We start from the raw sequence: 23,660 nt of genomic DNA on the forward strand, positions 1-23,660 counted from the left end.
TGAATTCTAGAATCTATTCTGCATCCTCAAAAATCCCCCCTCACCCCGGCTAGCATACGTCTTACTCCCAACAACCTCATTCTACCCCAGTATCCTCATCAGCCCTCAAGACAGCTCATTCACACCACTATTCCCTCTGTACCCCCAGACTCCCTCTCAGGCGTATGACTCCAGCTGGGGCACCTCATGCTCTGTGCCACCTGAGCACCCCAATATCCACCCTACACCCCCTAAAGTCCCCTGAGTACTCCAATATCCACCCTACACCCCCTACAGTCCCCTGAGTACTCCGATATCAGCCCTACAGTCCCTAATCACCCCAATAGCCACCCTACCCCCCTACAGTCCCTGGTGCACCCCAATACACCCCCTACAGTCTCCTGAGTACTCCGATATCAGCCCTACAGTCCCCTAATCACCTCAATACCCACACTACACCCCCTACAGTCCCCTGAGTACTCCGATATCAGCCCTATAGTCCCCTAATCACCCCAATACCCACACTACACCCCCTACAGTCTCCTGAGTACTCCGATATCAGCCCTGCAGTCCCCTAATCACCCCAATACCCACACTACACCCCCTACAGTCTCCTGAGTACTCCGATATCAGCCCTGCAGTCCCCTAATCACCCCAATACCCACCCTACAGTCCTGAGTACTCCGATATCAGCCCTACAGTCCCCTAATCACCTCAATACCCACCCTACACCCCCTACAGTCCCCTGAGTACTCCGATATCAGCCCTATAGTCCCCTAATCACCCCAATACCCATCCTACCCCCCTACAGTCCCTGGTGCACCCCAATATCCACACTACACTCCTTAGGCACTCCAATACCCACCCTACAGCCCCTGGGTATCCTAATATCCACCCAAAGACCTCCAAGCACCTCAATATCCAGCCTAAAGTCCCTTGAGCACCCCAATAACCACCCTACATCCCCACAGTACCCTGCGCACCCCAATACTCACCCTAAATAATCCCTGGAGAACCCCAATATCCACCCTACACATCTCGCACCCCCTGAATCACCCCCAGGCCAGCTGGTGCACCTCATTACACCCCTGTAACCCTCCACACACCCTCTGTACCCCCCATAGCCCCCTTAATCACCCCAGGCTGGCTAATGTATCACATACTCCCTCATACACCGCCCCCTATACCCCCAGAGCCCTCTCAATCACCCCCCAAGCCAGCTGGTGTACCTCATACAGCCCTCCCTAACCCCAGAGGCCCCTCTGTACCACCAAAGCCCCCTCATACCCCCACCTGCCTCCCCAGAGGGCCCTTAGTCTCCCTCAGGCCGGCTGGGGCCCCTCATACCCCCTCCCCACCCCCCGCCCCCCCACCCCCTCTCAGTCACCCCCAGGGCGGCTGGTGCCCCTCATACCCCCTCCCCACCCCCCTCAGTCACCCCCAGGGCGGGTGGAGCACATATTATCCCCCCCAGAGGCCCCCGTCAGTCACCCCCAGGCCGGCTGGTGCGCCTCGTAGTCCCAGTAGTCGCGGCTTCTCTGGCTGTTGACATCCGCATAGACACGAGCTCTGCTCCCGGCCTGCGGGCCCGGCATGACTGCTAGAGGGGCGGAGCACAGGGCCCGCCGCCCACCTCTCAGCGCGAGGAGGAAGAGCGGGGGAGACCCGGCACACAGCGCAGCCAGCCCGGCCCGGGACCACCGCCACTGCCTTCCGGGGAACAGCGACACCCAGCGGCGCGGAGGGGGAACTGCACGCAGGGAACTCGCTTATCCGACATCTGCCGGCGGAACAGCGACGCCTGCTGGAGGGGAGGGGGAACTGCAGCCTAAGCGCTCTACTGCGCTAGACACATGTCTACCAGCGACACCTGCTGGACGCGAGGAAGAGCTGCAGCCTGCGTTCTGCACATGTAACACCCTAATACACCCTGTATACATGTCTACCAGAGACACCTGCTGGACTCGGGGAGGAACTGCAGCCTGCGCTCTGCACGTACCGCACAATACTGATATATACATGTCTACCAGCGACACCTGCTGGACGCGAGAAGGAACTGCAGCCTACACTCTGCACGTACCGCACTATACTGATATATACATGTCTACCAGCGACACCTGCTGGACGCGAGGAGGAACTGCAGCCTGCGCTCTGCACGTACCGCACTATACTGATATATACATGTCTACCAGCGACACCTGCTGGACGCGAGGAGGAGCTGCAGCCTGCGCTCTGCACGTACCGCCTTATTGTGCTATATACATGTCTACCAGCGATACCCGCTGGACGCGGGGTGGAACTGCAGCCTGCGCTCTGCACGTACAGCGGTATACTGCTATATAAATGTCTGCTAGCGACACCTGCTGGACGCGGGAAGGAACTGCAGCCTGCGCTCTGCACGTACCGCCCTATAGTGCTATATACATGTATACCAGCGACACCTGCTGGACGCGAGGAGAAGCTGCAGCCTGCGCTCTGCACGTACAGCGGTATACTGCTATATAAATGTCTGCTAGCGACACCTGCTGGACGCGGGAAGGAACTGCAGCCTGCGCTCTGCACGTACCGCCCTATAGTGCTATACACATGTCTGCCAGCGACACCTGCTGGACGCGAGGAGGAGCTGCAGCCTGCGCTCTGCACGTACCGCCCTATAGTGCTATATACATGTCTACTAGCGACACCTGCTGGACGCGAGGAGAAGCTGCAGCCTGCGCTCTGCACGTACAGCGGTATACTGCTATATAAATGTCTGCTAGCGACACCTGCTGGACGCAGGAAGGAACTGCAGCCTGCGCTCTGCACGTACCGCCCTATAGTGCTTTATACATGTATACCAGCGACACCTGCTGGACGCGGGGAGGAACTGCAGCCTGCGCTCAGCACGTACCGCCCTATAGTGCTTTATACATGTATACCAGCGACACCTGCTGGACGCGGGGAGGAACTGCTGCCTGCGCTCTGCACGTACCGCCCTATAGTGCTATACACATGTCTGCCAGCGACACCTGCTGGACGCGAGGAGAAGCTGCAGCCTGCGCTCTGCACGTACCGCCCTATAGTGCTTTATACATGTATACCAGCGACACCTGCTGGACGCGGGGAGGAACTGCAGCCTGCGCTCTGCACGTACAGCCCTATAGTGCTATACACATGTCTGCCAGCGACACCTGCTGGACGCGAGGAGGAGCTGCAGCCTGCGCTCTGCACGTACCGCCCTATAGTGCTATATACATGTCTGCCAGCGACACCTGCTGGACGCGAGGAAGAGCTGCAGCCTGCGTTCTGCACATGTAACACCCTAATACACCCTGTATACATGTCTACCAGAGACACCTGCTGGACTCGGGGAGGAACTGCAGCCTGCGCTCTGCACGTACCGCACAATACTGATATATACATGTCTACCAGCGACACCTGCTGGACGCGAGAAGGAACTGCAGCCTACACTCTGCACGTACCGCACTATACTGATATATACATGTCTACCAGCGACACCTGCTGGACGCGAGGAGGAACTGCAGCCTGCGCTCTGCACGTACCGCACTATACTGATATATACATGTCTACCAGCGACACCTGCTGGACGCGAGGAGGAGCTGCAGCCTGCGCTCTGCACGTACCGCCTTATAGTGCTATATACATGTCTACCAGCGATACCCGCTGGACGCGGGGTGGAACTGCAGCCTGCGCTCTGCACGTACAGCGGTATACTGCTATATAAATGTCTGCTAGCGACACCTGCTGGACGCGGGAAGGAACTGCAGCCTGCGCTCTGCACGTACCGCCCTATAGTGCTATATACATGTATACCAGCGACACCTGCTGGACGCGAGGAGAAGCTGCAGCCTGCGCTCTGCACGTACAGCGGTATACTGCTATATAAATGTCTGCTAGCGACACCTGCTGGACGCGGGAAGGAACTGCAGCCTGCGCTCTGCACGTACCGCCCTATAGTGCTATACACATGTCTGCCAGCGACACCTGCTGGACGCGAGGAGGAGCTGCAGCCTGCGCTCTGCACGTACCGCCCTATAGTGCTATATACATGTCTACTAGCGACACCTGCTGGACGCGAGGAGAAGCTGCAGCCTGCGCTCTGCACGTACAGCGGTATACTGCTATATAAATGTCTGCTAGCGACACCTGCTGGACGCAGGAAGGAACTGCAGCCTGCGCTCTGCACGTACCGCCCTATAGTGCTTTATACATGTATACCAGCGACACCTGCTGGACGCGGGGAGGAACTGCAGCCTGCGCTCAGCACGTACCGCCCTATAGTGCTTTATACATGTATACCAGCGACACCTGCTGGACGCGGGGAGGAACTGCTGCCTGCGCTCTGCACGTACCGCCCTATAGTGCTATACACATGTCTGCCAGCGACACCTGCTGGACGCGAGGAGAAGCTGCAGCCTGCGCTCTGCACGTACCGCCCTATAGTGCTTTATACATGTATACCAGCGACACCTGCTGGACGCGGGGAGGAACTGCAGCCTGCGCTCTGCACGTACAGCCCTATAGTGCTATACACATGTCTGCCAGCGACACCTGCTGGACGCGAGGAGGAGCTGCAGCCTGCGCTCTGCACGTACCGCCCTATAGTGCTATATACATGTCTGCCAGCGACACCTGCTGGACGCGAGGAAGAGCTGCAGCCTGCGTTCTGCACATGTAACACCCTAATACACCCTGTATACATGTCTACCAGAGACACCTGCTGGACTCGGGGAGGAACTGCAGCCTGCGCTCTGCACGTACCGCACAATACTGATATATACATGTCTACCAGCGACACCTGCTGGACGCGAGAAGGAACTGCAGCCTACACTCTGCACGTACCGCACTATACTGATATATACATGTCTACCAGCGACACCTGCTGGACGCGAGGAGGAACTGCAGCCTGCGCTCTGCACGTACCGCACTATACTGATATATACATGTCTACCAGCGACACCTGCTGGACGCGAGGAGGAGCTGCAGCCTGCGCTCTGCACGTACCGCCTTATAGTGCTATATACATGTCTACCAGCGATACCCGCTGGACGCGGGGTGGAACTGCAGCCTGCGCTCTGCACGTACAGCGGTATACTGCTATATAAATGTCTGCTAGCGACACCTGCTGGACGCGGGAAGGAACTGCAGCCTGCGCTCTGCACGTACCGCCCTATAGTGCTATATACATGTATACCAGCGACACCTGCTGGACGCGAGGAGAAGCTGCAGCCTGCGCTCTGCACGTACAGCGGTATACTGCTATATAAATGTCTGCTAGCGACACCTGCTGGACGCGGGAAGGAACTGCAGCCTGCGCTCTGCACGTACCGCCCTATAGTGCTATACACATGTCTGCCAGCGACACCTGCTGGACGCGAGGAGGAGCTGCAGCCTGCGCTCTGCACGTACCGCCCTATAGTGCTATATACATGTCTACTAGCGACACCTGCTGGACGCGAGGAGAAGCTGCAGCCTGCGCTCTGCACGTACAGCGGTATACTGCTATATAAATGTCTGCTAGCGACACCTGCTGGACGCAGGAAGGAACTGCAGCCTGCGCTCTGCACGTACCGCCCTATAGTGCTTTATACATGTATACCAGCGACACCTGCTGGACGCGGGGAGGAACTGCAGCCTGCGCTCAGCACGTACCGCCCTATAGTGCTTTATACATGTATACCAGCGACACCTGCTGGACGCGGGGAGGAACTGCTGCCTGCGCTCTGCACGTACCGCCCTATAGTGCTATACACATGTCTGCCAGCGACACCTGCTGGACGCGAGGAGAAGCTGCAGCCTGCGCTCTGCACGTACCGCCCTATAGTGCTTTATACATGTATACCAGCGACACCTGCTGGACGCGGGGAGGAACTGCAGCCTGCGCTCTGCACGTACAGCCCTATAGTGCTATACACATGTCTGCCAGCGACACCTGCTGGACGCGAGGAGGAGCTGCAGCCTGCGCTCTGCACGTACCGCCCTATAGTGCTATATACATGTCTGCCAGCGACACCTGCTGGACGCGAGGAAGAGCTGCAGCCTGCGTTCTGCACATGTAACACCCTAATACACCCTGTATACATGTCTACCAGAGACACCTGCTGGACTCGGGGAGGAACTGCAGCCTGCGCTCTGCACGTACCGCACAATACTGATATATACATGTCTACCAGCGACACCTGCTGGACGCGAGAAGGAACTGCAGCCTACACTCTGCACGTACCGCACTATACTGATATATACATGTCTACCAGCGACACCTGCTGGACGCGAGGAGGAACTGCAGCCTGCGCTCTGCACGTACCGCACTATACTGATATATACATGTCTACCAGCGACACCTGCTGGACGCGAGGAGGAGCTGCAGCCTGCGCTCTGCACGTACCGCCTTATAGTGCTATATACATGTCTACCAGCGATACCCGCTGGACGCGGGGTGGAACTGCAGCCTGCGCTCTGCACGTACAGCGGTATACTGCTATATAAATGTCTGCTAGCGACACCTGCTGGACGCGGGAAGGAACTGCAGCCTGCGCTCTGCACGTACCGCCCTATAGTGCTATATACATGTATACCAGCGACACCTGCTGGACGCGAGGAGAAGCTGCAGCCTGCGCTCTGCACGTACAGCGGTATACTGCTATATAAATGTCTGCTAGCGACACCTGCTGGACGCGGGAAGGAACTGCAGCCTGCGCTCTGCACGTACCGCCCTATAGTGCTATACACATGTCTGCCAGCGACACCTGCTGGACGCGAGGAGGAGCTGCAGCCTGCGCTCTGCACGTACCGCCCTATAGTGCTATATACATGTCTACTAGCGACACCTGCTGGACGCGAGGAGAAGCTGCAGCCTGCGCTCTGCACGTACAGCGGTATACTGCTATATAAATGTCTGCTAGCAACACCTGCTGAACGCAGGAAGGAACTGCAGCCTGCGCTCTGCACGTACCGCCCTATAGTGCTTTATACATGTATACCAGCGACACCTGCTGGACGCGGGGAGGAACTGCAGCCTGCGCTCAGCACGTACCGCCCTATAGTGCTTTATACATGTATACCAGCGACACCTGCTGGACGCGGGGAGGAACTGCTGCCTGCGCTCTGCACGTACCGCCCTATAGTGCTATACACATGTCTGCCAGCGACACCTGCTGGACGCGAGGAGAAGCTGCAGCCTGCGCTCTGCACGTACCGCCCTATAGTGCTTTATACATGTATACCAGCGACACCTGCTGGACGCGGGGAGGAACTGCAGCCTGCGCTCTGCACGTACAGCCCTATAGTGCTATACACATGTCTGCCAGCGACACCTGCTGGACGCGAGGAGGAGCTGCAGCCTGCGCTCTGCACGTACCGCCCTATAGTGCTATATACATGTCTGCCAGCGACACCTGCTGGACGCGAGGAAGAGCTGCAGCCTGCGTTCTGCACATGTAACACCCTAATACACCCTGTATACATGTCTACCAGAGACACCTGCTGGACTCGGGGAGGAACTGCAGCCTGCGCTCTGCACGTACCGCACAATACTGATATATACATGTCTACCAGCGACACCTGCTGGACGCGAGGAGGAACTGCAGCCTACACTCTGCACGTACCGCACTATACTGATATATACATGTCTACCAGCGACACCTGCTGGACGCGAGGAGGAACTGCAGCCTGCGCTCTGCACGTACCGCACTATACTGATATATACATGTCTACCAGCGACACCTGCTGGACGCGAGGAGGAGCTGCAGCCTGCGCTCTGCACGTACCGCCTTATAGTGCTATATACATGTCTACCAGCGATACCCGCTGGACGCGGGGTGGAACTGCAGCCTGCGCTCTGCACGTACAGCGGTATACTGCTATATAAATGTCTGCTAGCGACACCTGCTGGACGCGGGAAGGAACTGCAGCCTGCGCTCTGCACGTACCGCCCTATAGTGCTATATACATGTATACCAGCGACACCTGCTGGACGCGAGGAGAAGCTGCAGCCTGCGCTCTGCACATACAGCGGTATACTGCTATATAAATGTCTGCTAGCGACACCTGCTGGACGCGGGAAGGAACTGCAGCCTGCGCTCTGCACGTACCGCCCTATAGTGCTATACACATGTCTGCCAGCGACACCTGCTGGACGCGAGGAGGAGCTGCAGCCTGCGCTCTGCACGTACCGCCCTATAGTGCTATATACATGTCTACTAGCGACACCTGCTGGACGCGAGGAGAAGCTGCAGCCTGCGCTCTGCACGTACAGCGGTATACTGCTATATAAATGTCTGCTAGCGACACCTGCTGGACGCAGGAAGGAACTGCAGCCTGCGCTCTGCACGTACCGCCCTATAGTGCTTTATACATGTATACCAGCGACACCTGCTGGACGCGGGGAGGAACTGCAGCCTGCGCTCAGCACGTACCGCCCTATAGTGCTTTATACATGTATACCAGCGACACCTGCTGGACGCGGGGAGGAACTGCTGCCTGCGCTCTGCACGTACCGCCCTATAGTGCTATACACATGTCTGCCAGCGACACCTGCTGGACGCGAGGAGAAGCTGCAGCCTGCGCTCTGCACGTACCGCCCTATAGTGCTTTATACATGTATACCAGCGACACCTGCTGGACGCGGGGAGGAACTGCAGCCTGCGCTCTGCACGTACAGCCCTATAGTGCTATACACATGTCTGCCAGCGACACCTGCTGGACGCGAGGAGGAGCTGCAGCCTGCGCTCTGCACGTACCGCCCTATAGTGCTATATACATGTCTGCCAGCGACACCTGCTGGACGCGAGGAAGAGCTGCAGCCTGCGTTCTGCACATGTAACACCCTAATACACCCTGTATACATGTCTACCAGAGACACCTGCTGGACTCGGGGAGGAACTGCAGCCTGCGCTCTGCACGTACCGCACAATACTGATATATACATGTCTACCAGCGACACCTGCTGGACGCGAGAAGGAACTGCAGCCTACACTCTGCACGTACCGCACTATACTGATATATACATGTCTACCAGCGACACCTGCTGGACGCGAGGAGGAACTGCAGCCTGCGCTCTGCACGTACCGCACTATACTGATATATACATGTCTACCAGCGACACCTGCTGGACGCGAGGAGGAGCTGCAGCCTGCGCTCTGCACGTACCGCCTTATAGTGCTATATACATGTCTACCAGCGATACCCGCTGGACGCGGGGTGGAACTGCAGCCTGCGCTCTGCACGTACAGCGGTATACTGCTATATAAATGTCTGCTAGCGACACCTGCTGGACGCGGGAAGGAACTGCAGCCTGCGCTCTGCACGTACCGCCCTATAGTGCTATATACATGTATACCAGCGACACCTGCTGGACGCGAGGAGAAGCTGCAGCCTGCGCTCTGCACGTACAGCGGTATACTGCTATATAAATGTCTGCTAGCGACACCTGCTGGACGCGGGAAGGAACTGCAGCCTGCGCTCTGCACGTACCGCCCTATAGTGCTATACACATGTCTGCCAGCGACACCTGCTGGACGCGAGGAGGAGCTGCAGCCTGCGCTCTGCACGTACCGCCCTATAGTGCTATATACATGTCTACTAGCGACACCTGCTGGACGCGAGGAGAAGCTGCAGCCTGCGCTCTGCACGTACAGCGGTATACTGCTATATAAATGTCTGCTAGCGACACCTGCTGGACGCAGGAAGGAACTGCAGCCTGCGCTCTGCACGTACCGCCCTATAGTGCTTTATACATGTATACCAGCGACACCTGCTGGACGCGGGGAGGAACTGCAGCCTGCGCTCAGCACGTACCGCCCTATAGTGCTTTATACATGTATACCAGCGACACCTGCTGGACGCGGGGAGGAACTGCAGCCTGCGCTCTGCACGTACAGCCCTATAGTGCTATACACATGTCTGCCAGCGACACCTGCTGGACGCGAGGAGGAGCTGCAGCCTGCGCTCTGCACGTACCGCCCTATAGTGCTATATACATGTCTACCAGCGACACCTGCTGGACGCGGGGAGGAACTGCAGCCTGCGCTCTGCACGTACCGCCCTATAGTGCTATATACATGTCTACTAGCGACACCTGCTGGACGCGAGGAGAAGCTGCAGCCTGCGCTCTGCACGTACAGCGGTATACTGCTATATAAATGTCTGCTAGCGACACCTGCTGGACGCGGGAAGGAACTGCAGCCTGCGCTCTGCACGTACAGCCCTATAGTGCTATACACATGTCTGCCAGCGACACCTGCTGGACGCGAGGAGGAGCTGCAGCCTGCGCTCAGCACGTACCGCCCTATAGTGCTATATACATGTCTACCAGCGACACCTGCTGGACGCGAGGAGAAGCTTCAGCCTGCGTTCTGCACGTACAGCGGTATACTGCTATATAAATGTCTGCTAGCGACACCTGCTGGACGCAGGAAGGAACTGCAGCCTGCACTCTGCACGTACCGCACTATACTGATATATACATGTCTACCAGCGACACCTGCTGGACGCGAGGAGGAACTGCAGCCTGCACTCTGCACGTACCGCACTATACTGATATATACATGTCTACCAGCGACACCTGCTGGACGCGAGGAGGAGCTGCAGCCTGCGCTCTGCACGTACCGCCTTATAGTGCTATATACATGTCTACCAGCGATACCCGCTGGACGCGGGGAGGAACTGCAGCCTGCGCTCTGCACATACAGCGGTATAGTGCTATATACATGTCTACTAGCGACACCTGCTAGACGCGGGGAGGAACTGCAGCCTGCTCTCTGTACGTACCGCCCTATAGTGCTATATACATGTCTACCAGCGATACCTGCTGGACGCGAGGAGGAACTGCAGCCTGCGCTCTGCACGTACAGCGGTATAGTGCTATATACATGTCTGCTAGCGACACCTGCTGGACGCGGGAAGGAACTGCAGCCTGCGCTCTGCACGTACCGCCCTATAGTGCTATACACATGTCTGCCAGCGACACCTGCTGGACGCGAGGAGAAGCTGCAGCCTGCGCTCTGCACGTACCGCCCTATAGTGCTTTATACATGTATACCAGCGACACCTGCTGGACGCGGGGAGGAACTGCAGCCTGCGCTCAGCACGTACCGCCCTATAGTGCTATATACATGTCTGCCAGCGACACCTGCTAGACGCGGGGAGAAGCTGCAGCCTGCGCTCTGCATGTACCGCCCTATAGTGCTTTATACATGTATACCAGCGACACCTGCTGGACGCGGGGAGGAACTGCAGCCTGCGCTCAGCACGTACCGCCCTATAGTGCTATATACATGACACAGCGACACCTGCTGGACGCGAGGAGGAGCTGCAGCCTGCGCTCTGCACGTACCGCCCTATAGTGCTATATACATGTCTACTAGCGACACCTGCTGGACGCGAGGAGAAGCTGCAGCCTGCGCTCTGCACGTACCGCCCTATAGTGCTATATACATGTCTACTAGCGACACCTGCTGGACGCGAGGAGAAGCTGCAGCCTGCGCTCTGCACGTACAGCGGTATACTGCTATATAAATGTCTGCTAGCGACACCTGCTGGACGCGGGAAGGAACTGCAGCCTGCGCTCTGCACGTACCGCACTATACTGATATATACATGTCTACCAGCGACACCTGCTGGACGCGAGGAGGAGCTGCAGCCTGCGCTCTGCACGTACAGCGGTATACTGCTATATAAATGTCTACTAGCGACACCTGCTGGACGCGAGGAGAAGCTGCAGCCTGCGCTCTGCACGTACAGCGGTATACTGCTATATAAATGTCTGCTAGCGACACCTGCTGGACGCGGGAAGGAACTGCAGCCTGCGCTCTGCACGTACCGCCCTATAGTGCTATATACATGTCTGCCAGCGACACCTGCTGGACGCGAGGAGGAGCTGCAGCCTGCGCTCTGCACGTACCACCCTATAGTGCTATATACATGTCTACCAGCGACACCTGCTGGACGCGAGGAGAAGCTGCAGCCTGCGCTCTGCACGTACAGCGGTATACTGCTATATAAATGTCTGCTAGCGACACCTGCTGGACGCAGGAAGGAACTGCAGCCTGCGCTCTGCACGTACCGCCCTATAGTGCTTTATACATGCATACCAGCGACACCTGCTGGACGCGGGGAGGAACTGCAGCCTGCGCTCAGCACGTACCACCCTATAGTGCTATATACATGTCTACCAGCGACACCTGCTGGACGCGGGGAGGAGCTGCAGCCTGCGCTCTGCACGTACCGCCCTATAGTGCTTTATACATGTATACCAGCGACACCTGCTGGACGCGGGGAGGAACTGCAGCCTGCGCTCTGCACGTACCGCCCTATAGTGCTATATACATGTCTACTAGCGACACCTGCTGGACGCGAGGAGAAGCTGCAGCCTGCGCTCTGCACGTACAGCGGTATACTGCTATATAAATGTCTGCTAGCGACACCTGCTGGACGCGGGAAGGAACTGCAGCCTGCGCTTTGCACGTACCGCCCTATAGTGCTATATACATGTCTGCCAGCGACACCTGCTGGACGCGAGGAGGAGCTGCAGCCTGCGCTCTGCACGTACCGCCCTATAGTGCTATATACATGTCTACTAGCGACACCTGCTGGACTCGAGGAGAAGCTGCAGCCTGCGCTCTGCACGTACAGCGGTATACTGCTATATAAATGTCTGCTAGCGACACCTGCTGGACGCAGGAAGGAACTGCAGCCTGCGCTCTGCACGTACCGCCCTATAGTGCTTTATACATGTATACCAGCGACACCTGCTGGACGCGGGGAGGAACTGCAGCCTGCGCTCAGCACGTACCGCCCTATAGTGCTATATACATGTCTACCAGCGACACCTGCTGGACGCGAGTAGGAACTGCAGCCTTTACACCTATACTGACATGGCTAGGAAAGGCCGGAGCAGCATGGCCGGATTTCTGGCAAGGCCGCATAGGCCATGGCCTAGGGCACCAGGTAAAGTAGGGGCGGCCTGCAGAAAGTGGGCTTTATTTGCAGGGCATTATTTGCAAGTGTCCAAACAAATGAAAGGGGTCAGGATAACTGCACTATTAGTACCAGCTGGCATCTGCCTGTGCTGTGCTACAGGCAGCTGCAGTCCGTTAATTAAACATTTGTGAACAGTGTGTGACTAGCAAAAAGCCAGACCTTGTCCAATGACATAGCAGCAGCTCCAAGCAGTTACAGAAGGCCGGGTCTCATACACTTGGTGTGGGGGATGAAAGGACCAGGGGCAGCACCAGCAAATAGTACAGAATACAGAAGGCAGCCTCTCACAGTACCCATTTCTTAATTATTGATTGGCCAGCGCTGTTACCCTGGAGACAGCAGTGGGTACAGGACTCACTTTTACGTGTTGCTGACCCCACCCAATGTCCAATTGTGAGCCACTTTTGACAATGTGTGTGTGGTGGACGGCTCCCACCACGCCCATCACCTGTAGATCGCTTGATTGACCAGTTCCCCCGTGTGACGTGATTGATTCACTTCACGTTGCCATGGAGACCTCGGCACTAGCCACAATAGTGGACACCAGCGGCCCAAAATTTTTTGGGTGTGTGTGTGGAGAGAGGTGGTAGGATAGGATACGGTTTCGGTTGGGGCGGCTGGTAATAGTCGGCCTTGGGCGGTAAGAAGTACAAATCTGGCCCTGCGGAGCAGTGCTTTTCAGCGCTGCTAGCTTTGGGCGCAGCCGGCGCCTCCATAGACTACAATAGGAATCACTCCTATAGCGGCGCTCAGTGAGTAACGTCGGCACTGTCAGAAGACGGAGCCGAAGTTGCTTAAAAACATATTAATTTGGCCTCCAGCAATCGCTGGAAGCCAAATTATTTCATTCCCCCACTATCCATGGCGGCCTGGAGGGGGAATAGTAATTAAAGGGAAGGTTCAAGCAAAATTAAAAAATGAGTTTCACTTACCTGGGGCTTCTACCAGCCCCATGCAGCCATCCTGTGCCCTCGCAGTCACTCACTGCTGCTCCAGTCCCCCGCTGGCAGCTTGCCGACCTCGGAGGTCGGCGGGCCGCATTGCGCACGTTTTTACGCATTCCCGCTAGTGCAAGAACATTGAGGGCTCGTTTCCACTATCGCGAATCTGCATGCGTCCAACGCATGCAGATCCGCACATGTAATACAAGTGGATGGGCCTGTTTCCACTGTAGCGTTGTTGAGGTGCGTTTTTTTCAGCGTGAAAAAAACGCACAAAAGAGCCAACGATTTCGCCTGCGTCGGGAATCCGTGCGAATCGCCGCTAATGTATTTAATAGTAAAAACGCATGCGTTTGTTACATGCGTTTTTACCCGCGATTTCGCGTGCGATTTCGCACCTTTTTCAATTTTATTTAGCCCTGGCAGTGTCATGGTTAATTTCGCATGGCACCCTGCCATGCGAAATCGCATGCGAAATCGCGGGTAAAAACGCATGTGGAAACGCATCCGCATGCGTTTTTACAAGCGTCGGAATGCGGCCGAAATCGCGTCGCAACAGTGGAAACAAGCCCTGACACATACATTTTTACGCGTTACTGGTTCAATGCGTAAATTTTTACGCATTGAACCAGTAATGCGTAAAAATGTATGTGTTAATGTTCCTGCACTAGTGGGAATGCACAAAAATGTACGCAATGCGGCCCGCCGACCTCCGAGGTCGGAAAGCTGCCAGTGGGGGACTGGAGCAGCAGTGAGTGACTACGAGGGCACAGGATGGCTGCATGGGGCTGGTAGAAGCAGAACTAGCTGGTGGCGGGGGACTGGAGCAGCAGTGAGTGACTACGAGGGCACGGGATGGCTGCAGGGGGCTGGTAGAAGCAGAACTAGCTGGCATAGGGGGACTGGAGCAGCAGTGAGTGACTACGAGGGCACAGGATGGCTGCATGGGGCTGGTAGAAGCAGAACTAGCTGGTGGCGGGGGACTGGAGCAGCAGTGAGTGACTACGAGGGCACAGGATGGCTGCATGGGGCTGGTAGAAGCAGAACTAGCTGGTGGCGGGGGACTGGAGCAGCAGTGAGTGACTACGAGGGCACAGGATGGCTGCATGGGGCTGGTAGAAGCAGAACTAGCTGGTGGCAGGGGACTGGAGCAGCAGTGAGTGACTACGAGGGCACAGGATGGCTGCATGGGGCTGGTAGAAGCAGAACTAGCTGGTGGCGGGGGACTGGAGCAGCAGTGAGTGACTACGAGGGCACAGGATGGCTGCATGGGGCTGGTAGAAGCCCCAGGTAAGTAAAACCCATTTTTTTATTTTGCTTGGACCTTCCCTTTAAATCGGCCCGGACTTGTGCAGAAGCAGGATCAGCCATATACCGGCTGTATCCTGCACCCAAGTCTACCAGCACTGATCTCCCATATATGCCTCTGGGACTTGTGCAGCAGCAGGATCAGCCATATACCGGCTGTATCCTGCTCCCAAGTCTCCCAGCACTGATCTCCCATATATGCCTCTGGGACTTGTGCAGAAGCAGGATCAGCCATATACCGGCTGTATCCTGCGCCCAAGTCTCCCGGCACTGATCTCCCATATATGCCTCTGGGACTTGTGCAGCAGCAGGATCAGCCATATACCGGCTGTATCCTGCACCCAAGTCTACCGGCACTGATCTCCCATATATGCCTCTGGGACTTGTGCAGCAGCAGGATCAGCTATATACCGGCTGTATCCTGCACCCAAGTCTACCGGCACTGATCTCCCATATATGCCTCTGGGACTTGTGCAGAAGCAGGATCAGCTATATACCGGCTGTATCCTGCACCCAAGTCTCCCGGCACTGATCTCCCATATATGCCTCTGGGACTTGTGCAGCAGCAGGATCAGCCATATACCGGCTGTATCCTGCACCCAAGTCTCCCAGCACTGATCTCCCATATATGCCTCTGGGACTTGTGCAGCAGCAGGATCAGCCATATACCGGCTGTATCCTGCGCCCAAGTCTCCCGGCACTGATCTCCCATATATGCCTCTGGGACTTGTGCAGCAGCAGGATCAGTCATACACCGGCTGTATCCTGCGCCCGAGTCCCCGGCACTGATCTCCCATATATGCCTCTGGGACTTGTGCAGCAGCAGGATCAGCCATATACCGGCTGTATCCTGCGCCCAAGTCTCCCAGCACTGATCTCCCATATATGCCTCTGGGACTTGTGCAGCAGCAGGATCAGTCATATACCGGCTGTATCCTGCACCCAAGTCTCCCGGCACTGATCTCCCATACATGCCTCTGGGACTTGTGCAGAAGCAGGATCAGCTATATACCGGCTGTATCCTGCGCCCAAGTCTCCCGGCACTGATCTCCCATATATGCCTCTGGGACTTGTGCAGCAGCAGGATCAGCCATATACCAGCTGTATCCTGCGCCCAAGTCTCCCGGCACTGATCTCCCATACATGCCTCTGGGACTTGTGCAGCAGCAGGATCAGCCATATACCGGCTGTATCCTGCGCCCAAGTCTCCCGGCACTGATCTCCCATACATGCCTCTGGGACTTGTGCAGAAGCTGGATCAGCCATATACCGGCTGTATCCTGCGCCCAAGTCTCCCGGCACTGATCTCCCATACATGCCTCTGGGACTTGTGCAGCAGCAGGATCAGCCATATACCAGCTGTATCCTGCGCCCAAGTCTCCCAGCACTGATCTCCCATATATGCCTCTGGGACTTGTGCAGAAGCTGGATCAGCCATATACCGGCTGTATCCTGCGCCCAAGTCTCCCGGCACTGATCTCCCATACATGCCTCTGGGACTTGTGCAGCAGCAGGATCAGCCATATACCGGCTGTACCCTGCGCCCAAGTCTCCCAGCACTGATCTCCCATACATGCCTCTGGGACTTGTGCAGCAGCAGGATCAGCCATATACCAGCTGTATCCTGCGCCCAAGTCTCCCAGCACTGATCTCCCATATATGCCTCTGGGACTTGTGCAGAAGCTGGATCAGCCATATACCGGCTGTATCCTGCACCCAAGTCTACCGGCACTGATCTCCCATACATGCCTCTGGGACTTGTGCAGCAGCAGGATCAGCCATATACCGGCTGTATCCTGCACCCAAGTCTACCGGCACTGATCTCCCATATATGCCTCTGGGACTTGTGCAGAAGCAGGATCAGCCATATACCGGCTGTATCCTGCGCCCAAGTCTACCGGCACTGATCTCCCATATATGCCTCTGGGACTTGTGCAGAAGCAGGACCAGCCATATAACAGCTGTATCCTGCGCCCAAGTCTACCGGCGCCGATTTCACATGTACTCAGGAAAGGCAGCCCATTGTGGAGCGGAACTCTTGCACAGGACAGAAGGAAAACATACAGACATACACCTTGTGTGTATTTAAAGAGTGTAGCCTGTCTAATCCCCCCTCATCTGTGGCTAATCACAAATTGCAATTTAATCTCTTCCCTGTGTCAGCTGACTGACAAGGCAGATAAGCTCATTTAAAGCACAGGATGTTAACAATATGTCTGCTTCCATGAAAGCAGGAAGTATACACACTGCAGAGTTATTGCAGGATTTGTATCAGCTGTAACAGATAAATGTTTTTCTGTAAAGGTCATTATGCTGTTGCTTATCTTTTAGAGGAGAGAGGAAGTTCTGAGTTCAGTCCGCTGTAAATTCTTTTGCTGCACATGTACTGTGACTGGGAGCACATTTAGGCTCCCTCTACACTAGGAAACGAGATTGCATACGGCCTTGCACTGCAATGCGATGGCATTTCCGCCATTTTCTACTACCTGCAGCTGTGTCGCTAATCGCTCTCCGTCACGTATGAAACACACAAAAATCATGCAGGCCGGCGATTGCAATTAGGGCAAAAACAGCACCATGATTTACTTGTTAATCGCAGTGCGGTTCCTATCAGTAAAACGGGTGCGATCTAATCTTCGGATCGCATTGTGCCCAGTGGAAAAGAACCTTTATTTTAATCATAGCAGAAAAAACATGCAAGTCTATGGGCATGTTTCCACTAGGGGCGATTTGCAACATTTCCTGCATGATTATGCGAATTTGGGCGGGGAAATGCAGCCTATTAAAATCAATATGCTGCATGTGCAAGGAAAAGGATGGATGGTCAGCTGCAAAAAATCGCCCCACACATGCATAGCACGGCTAGAGCTATTTTCAGGCCTGGATTTACATCACAGGAGCCTATAGGCACAGATGTCCTGGCACCCTAGACTCCGCACTCCATGCATGCAGGCCCGGATTTACATCACAGGAGCCTATAGGCACAGATGTCCTGGCACCCTAGACTCCGCCCTCCATGCATGCAGGCCTGGATTTACCTCACAGGAGCCTATAGGCACAGATGTCCTGGCACCCTAGACTCCGCCCTCCATGCATGCAGGCCCGGATTTACCTCACAGGAGCCTATAGGCACAGATGTCCTAGCACCCTAGACTCCACCCTCCATGCATGCAGGCCAGGATTTACATCACAGGAGCCTATAGGCACAGATGTCCTGGCACCCTAGACTCCGCCCTCCATGCATGCAGGCCTGGATTTACCTCACAGGAGCCTATAGGCACAGATGTCCTGGCACCCTAGACTCCGCCCTCCATGCATGCAGGCCCGGATTTACCTCACAGGAGCCTATAGGCACAGATGTCCTAGCACCCTAGACTCCACCCTCCATGCATGCAGGCCCGGATTTACATCACAGGAGCCTATAGGCACAGATGTCCTAGCACCCTAGACTCCACCCTCCATGCATGCAGGCCAGGATTTACATCACAGGAGCCTATAGGCACAGATGTCCTGGCACCCTAGACTCTGCCCTCCATGCATGCAGGCCCGGATTTATCTCACAGGAGCCTATAGGCACAGATGTCCTGGCACCCTAGACTCCGCACTCCATGCATGCAGGCCCGGATTTACATCACAGGAGCCTATAGGCACAGATGTCCTGGCACCCTAGACTCCGCCCTCCATGCATGCAGGCCCGGATTTACATCACAGGAGCCTATAGGCACAGATGTCCTGGCACCCTAGACTCCGCCCTTCATGCATGCAGGCCCGGATTTACCTCACAGGAGCCTATAGGCACAGATGTCCGGACACCCTAGACTCCGCCCTCCATGCATGCAGGCCCGGATTTACATCACAGAAGCCTATAGGCACAGATGTCCTGACACCCTAGACTCCGCCCTCTATGCATGAAGGCCTGGATTTACATCACAGGAGCCTATAGGCACAGATGTCCTGGCACCCTAGACTCCGCCCTCCATGCATGCAGGCCCAGATTTACATCACAGGAGCCTATAGGCACAGATGTCCTGGCACCCTAGACTCCGCCCTCCATGCATGCAGGCCCAGATTTACATCACAGGAGCCTATAGGCACAGATGTCCTGGCACCCTAGACTCCGCCCTCCATGCATGCAGGCCCAGGTTTACATCACAGGAGCCTATAGGCACAGATGTCCTGGCACCCTAGACTCCGCCCTCCATGCATGCAGGCCCGGATTTACATCACAGGAGCCTATAGGCACAGATGTCCTGGCACCCTAGACTCCGCCCTCCATGCATGCAGGCCAGGATTTACCTCACAGGAGCCTATAGGCACAGATGTCCTGGCACCCTAGACTCCGCCCTCCATGCATGCAGGCCAGGATTTACATCACAGGAGCCTATAGGCACAGATGTCCTGGCACCCTAGACTCCGCCCTCCATGCATGCAGGCCCGGACTTACCTCACAGGAGCCTATAGGCACAGATGTCCTGGCACCCTAGACTCCGCCCTCCATGCATGCAGGCCCGGATTTACATCACAGGAGCCTATAGGCACAGATGTCCTGGCACCCTAGACTCCGCCCTCCATGCATGCATGCCCAGATTTACCTCACAGGAGCCTATAGGCACAGATGTCCTGGCACCCTAGACTCCGCCCTCCATGCATGCAGGCCCGGATTTACATCACAGGAGCCTATAGGCACAGATGTCCTGGCACCCTAGACTCCACCCTCCATGCATGCAGGCCTGGATTTACATCACAGCAGCCTATAGGCACTGATGTCCTGGCACCCTAGACTCCGCCCTCCATGCATGCAGGCCCGGATTTACCTCACAGGAGCCTATAGGCACAGATGTCCTGGCACTCTAGACTCCACCCTCCATGCATGCAGGCCCGGATTTACATCACAGGAGCCTACAGGCACAGATGTCCTGGCACCCTAGACTCCGCCCTCCATGCATGCAGCCCCGGATTTACATCACAGGAGCCTATAGGCACAGATGTCCTGGCACCCTAGACTCCGCCCTCCATGCATGCAGGCCTGGACTTACCTCACAGGAGCCTATAGGCACAGATGTCCTGGCACCCTAGACTCCGCCCTCCATGCATGCAGGCCCGGATTTACATCACAGGAGCCTATAGACACAGATGTCCTGGCACTCTAGACTCCACCCTCCATGCATGCAGGCCGGGATTTACATCACAGCAGCCTATAGGCACTGATGTCCTGGCACCCTAGACTCCGCACTCCATGCATGCAGGCCCGGATTTACATCACAGGAGCCTATAGGCACAGATGTCCTGGCACCCTAGACTCCGCCCTCTATGCATGCAGGCCAGGACTTACCTCACAGGAGCCTATAGGCACAGATGTCCTGGCACCCTAGACTCCGCCCTCCATGCATGCAGGCCTGGATTTACATCACAGGAGCCTATAGGCACAGATGTCCTGGCACCGTAGACTCCGCCCTCCATGCATGCAGGCCTGGATTTACATCACAGGAGCCTATAGAGACAGATGTCCTGGCACCCTAGACTCCGCCCTCCATGCATGCAGGCCCAGATATACATCACAGGAGCCTATAGGCACAGATGTCCTGGCACCCTAGAGTCCGCCCTCCATGCATGCAGGCCCAGATATACATCACAGGAGCCTATAGGCACAGATGTCCTGGCACCCTAGACTCCGCCCTCCATGCATGCAGGCCAGGATTTACATCACAGGAGCCTATAGGCACAGATGTCCTGGCACCCTAGACTCCGCCCTCCATGCATGCAGGCCCGGACTTACCTCACAGGAGCCTATAGGCACAGATGTCCTGGCACCCTAGACTCCGCCCTCCATGCATGCAGGCCCGGATTTACATCACAGGAGCCTATAGGCACAGATGTCCTGGCACCCTAGACTCCGCCCTCCATGCATGCATGCCCAGATTTACCTCACAGGAGCCTATAGGCACAGATGTCCTGGCACCCTAGACTCCGCCCTCCATGCATGCAGGCCCGGATTTACATCACAGGAGCCTATAGGCACAGATGTCCTGGCACCCTAGACTCCACCCTCCATGCATGCAGGCCTGGATTTACATCACAGCAGCCTATAGGCACTGATGTCCTGGCACCCTAGACTCCGCCCTCCATGCATGCAGGCCCGGATTTACCTCACAGGAGCCTATAGGCACAGATGTCCTGGCACTCTAGACTCCACCCTCCATGCATGCAGGCCCGGATTTACATCACAGGAGCCTACAGGCACAGATGTCCTGGCACCCTAGACTCCGCCCTCCATGCATGCAGCCCCGGATTTACATCACAGGAGCCTATAGGCACAGATGTCCTGGCACCCTAGACTCCGCCCTCCATGCATGCAGGCCCGGACTTACCTCACAGGAGCCTATAGGCACAGATGTCCTGGCACCCTAGACTCCGCCCTCCATGCATGCAGGCCCGGATTTACATCACAGGAGCCTATAGACACAGATGTCCTGGCACTCTAGACTCCACCCTCCATGCATGCAGGCCCGGATTTACATCACAGCAGCCTATAGGCACTGATGTCCTGGCACCCTAGACTCCGCACTCCATGCATGCAGGCCCGGATTTACATCACAGGAGCCTATAGGCACAGATGTCCTGGCACCCTAGACTCCGCCCTCTATGCATGCAGGCCCGGACTTACCTCACAGGAGCCTATAGGCACAGATGTCCTGGCACCCTAGACTCCGCCCTCCATGCATGCAGGCCTGGATTTACATCACGGGAGCCTATAGGCACAGATGTCCTGGCACCGTAGACTCCGCCCTCCATGCATGCAGGCCTGGATTTACATCACAGGAGCCTATAGAGACAGATGTCCTGGCACCCTAGACTCCGCCCTCCATGCATGCAGGCCCAGATATACATCACAGGAGCCTATAGGCACAGATGTCCTGGCACCCTAGAGTCCGCCCTCCATGCATGCAGGCCTGGATTTACATCACAGGAGCCTATAGGCACAGATGTCCTGGCACCTTAGACTCCGCCCTCCATGCATGCAGGCCCGGATTTACATCACAGGAGTCTATAGGCACAGATGTCCTGGTACCCTAGACTCCGCCCTCCATGCATGCAGGCCTGGATTTACATCACAGGAGCCTATAGGCACAGATGTCCTGCCACCCTAGACTCCGCCCTCCATGCATGCAGGCCTGGATTTACATCACAGGAGCCTATAGGCACAGATGTCCTGGCACCCTAGACTCCGCCCTCCATGCATGCAGGCCCGGATTTACATCACAGGAGCCTATAGGCACAGATGTCCTGGCACCTTAGACTCCGCCCTCCATGCATGCAGGCCCGGATTTACATCACAGGAGCCTATAGGCACAGATGTCCTGGTACCCTAGACTCCGCCCTCCATGCATGCAGGCCCGGATTTACCTCACAGGAGCCTATAGGCACAGATGTCCTGCCACCCTAGACTCTGCCCTCCATGCATGCAGGCCCAGATTTACCTCCCAGGAGCCTATAGGCACAGATGTCCTGGCACCTTAGACTCCACCCTCCATAAACCTAAAAAAACCCCACCAAACCGCACCGCAAGTGTACTGGCTGTCCCAGCTGTCACCTCTCTCCCTTACATCCCTTGCCAGTCATAGGTAGCTACAGCTGCCCCTTAGCATTAGGTAGCCAGAGGCACCCTCAGTATTAGGTAGTTAGATGTGCCCCTGACTGAAGGGAGATCTGATCAGTGGAATGCAGAGAGCAGGGTAAGTAACCTCTCATTTACACTCTGCTCGGGGCTCTGCATAGGGAAGGAGGGAGGGAGGCACTGGGGGAGAGGAGTGAGATGCCCCTCCATCATCAGGCGCCTGTAGGCACGTGCCTACAGTGCCTATGGTAAATCCGGCCCTGAGTATTTGGATGCATTCTGATTTGAGAAGTGCTGGTGTGGCTGCATGCCGGTTAGAAGCAGGGGTCCCCAACCACCGGGCCGCGGCCCACTGCCGGTCCGTGGGCAGTTTCTGGCTGGGCTGCGGGCCTCTCGCTCCCCCCGCGGCCGCCGCTGTGTTGCCTTAGCTGGCGGCCGCTTCCTCTTTGATATTGCGCTGTCCGCTCCCTGTCCTCCATGTCTGTATTCTTCATTCACGCGTCTCCCGGCTGCTGGGAACAAGCAGGAAGTGGCTTCCTGCAGCAGTGATGTATATCGCCATTACCAGGGGAACCGCTGCCTGCTTCCTGCTTGTGCACAGCAGCCGGGAGACGCGTGAATGAAGAATACAGGCAAGGAGGAGAGGAGCGGACAGCGCAATATCAAAGAGGAAGCGGCCGCCAGCTAAAGTATAACAGCGGTGCCTGCGGGGGGTAACTACCTATACTGGGGCAACTATAATCCCCATACTGGTGCAACTGTACTAGCTATACTGGGGCATATTCTACCTATACTGGGGTAACTATGCTGCCATACTGGGGCAGCTATACTGGGGTAAA

At 56.2% G+C, this 23,660-nt stretch overlaps 1 protein-coding gene across 1 annotated transcript in view; it reads right to left on the minus strand.

Annotated features, from left to right (window-relative positions):
- Window positions 1–1,721, minus strand: part of CSNK2A2 (casein kinase 2 alpha 2) — a 62,193-nt gene extending 60,472 nt beyond the window's left edge. Inside the window, exon 1 of the mRNA XM_068259565.1 lies at window positions 1,471–1,721. Within this exon, the coding sequence (XP_068115666.1) occupies window positions 1,471–1,574 (104 nt within the window). The 5' untranslated portion in view covers window positions 1,575–1,721. The remainder of the gene's footprint in view (window positions 1–1,470) is intronic.
- Window positions 1,722–23,660: the final 21,939 nt, after the last annotated feature.

Source organism: Hyperolius riggenbachi, chromosome 11, assembly GCF_040937935.1.
Source record: "Hyperolius riggenbachi isolate aHypRig1 chromosome 11, aHypRig1.pri, whole genome shotgun sequence".
Classification (NCBI taxonomy): domain Eukaryota; kingdom Metazoa; phylum Chordata; class Amphibia; order Anura; family Hyperoliidae; genus Hyperolius; species Hyperolius riggenbachi.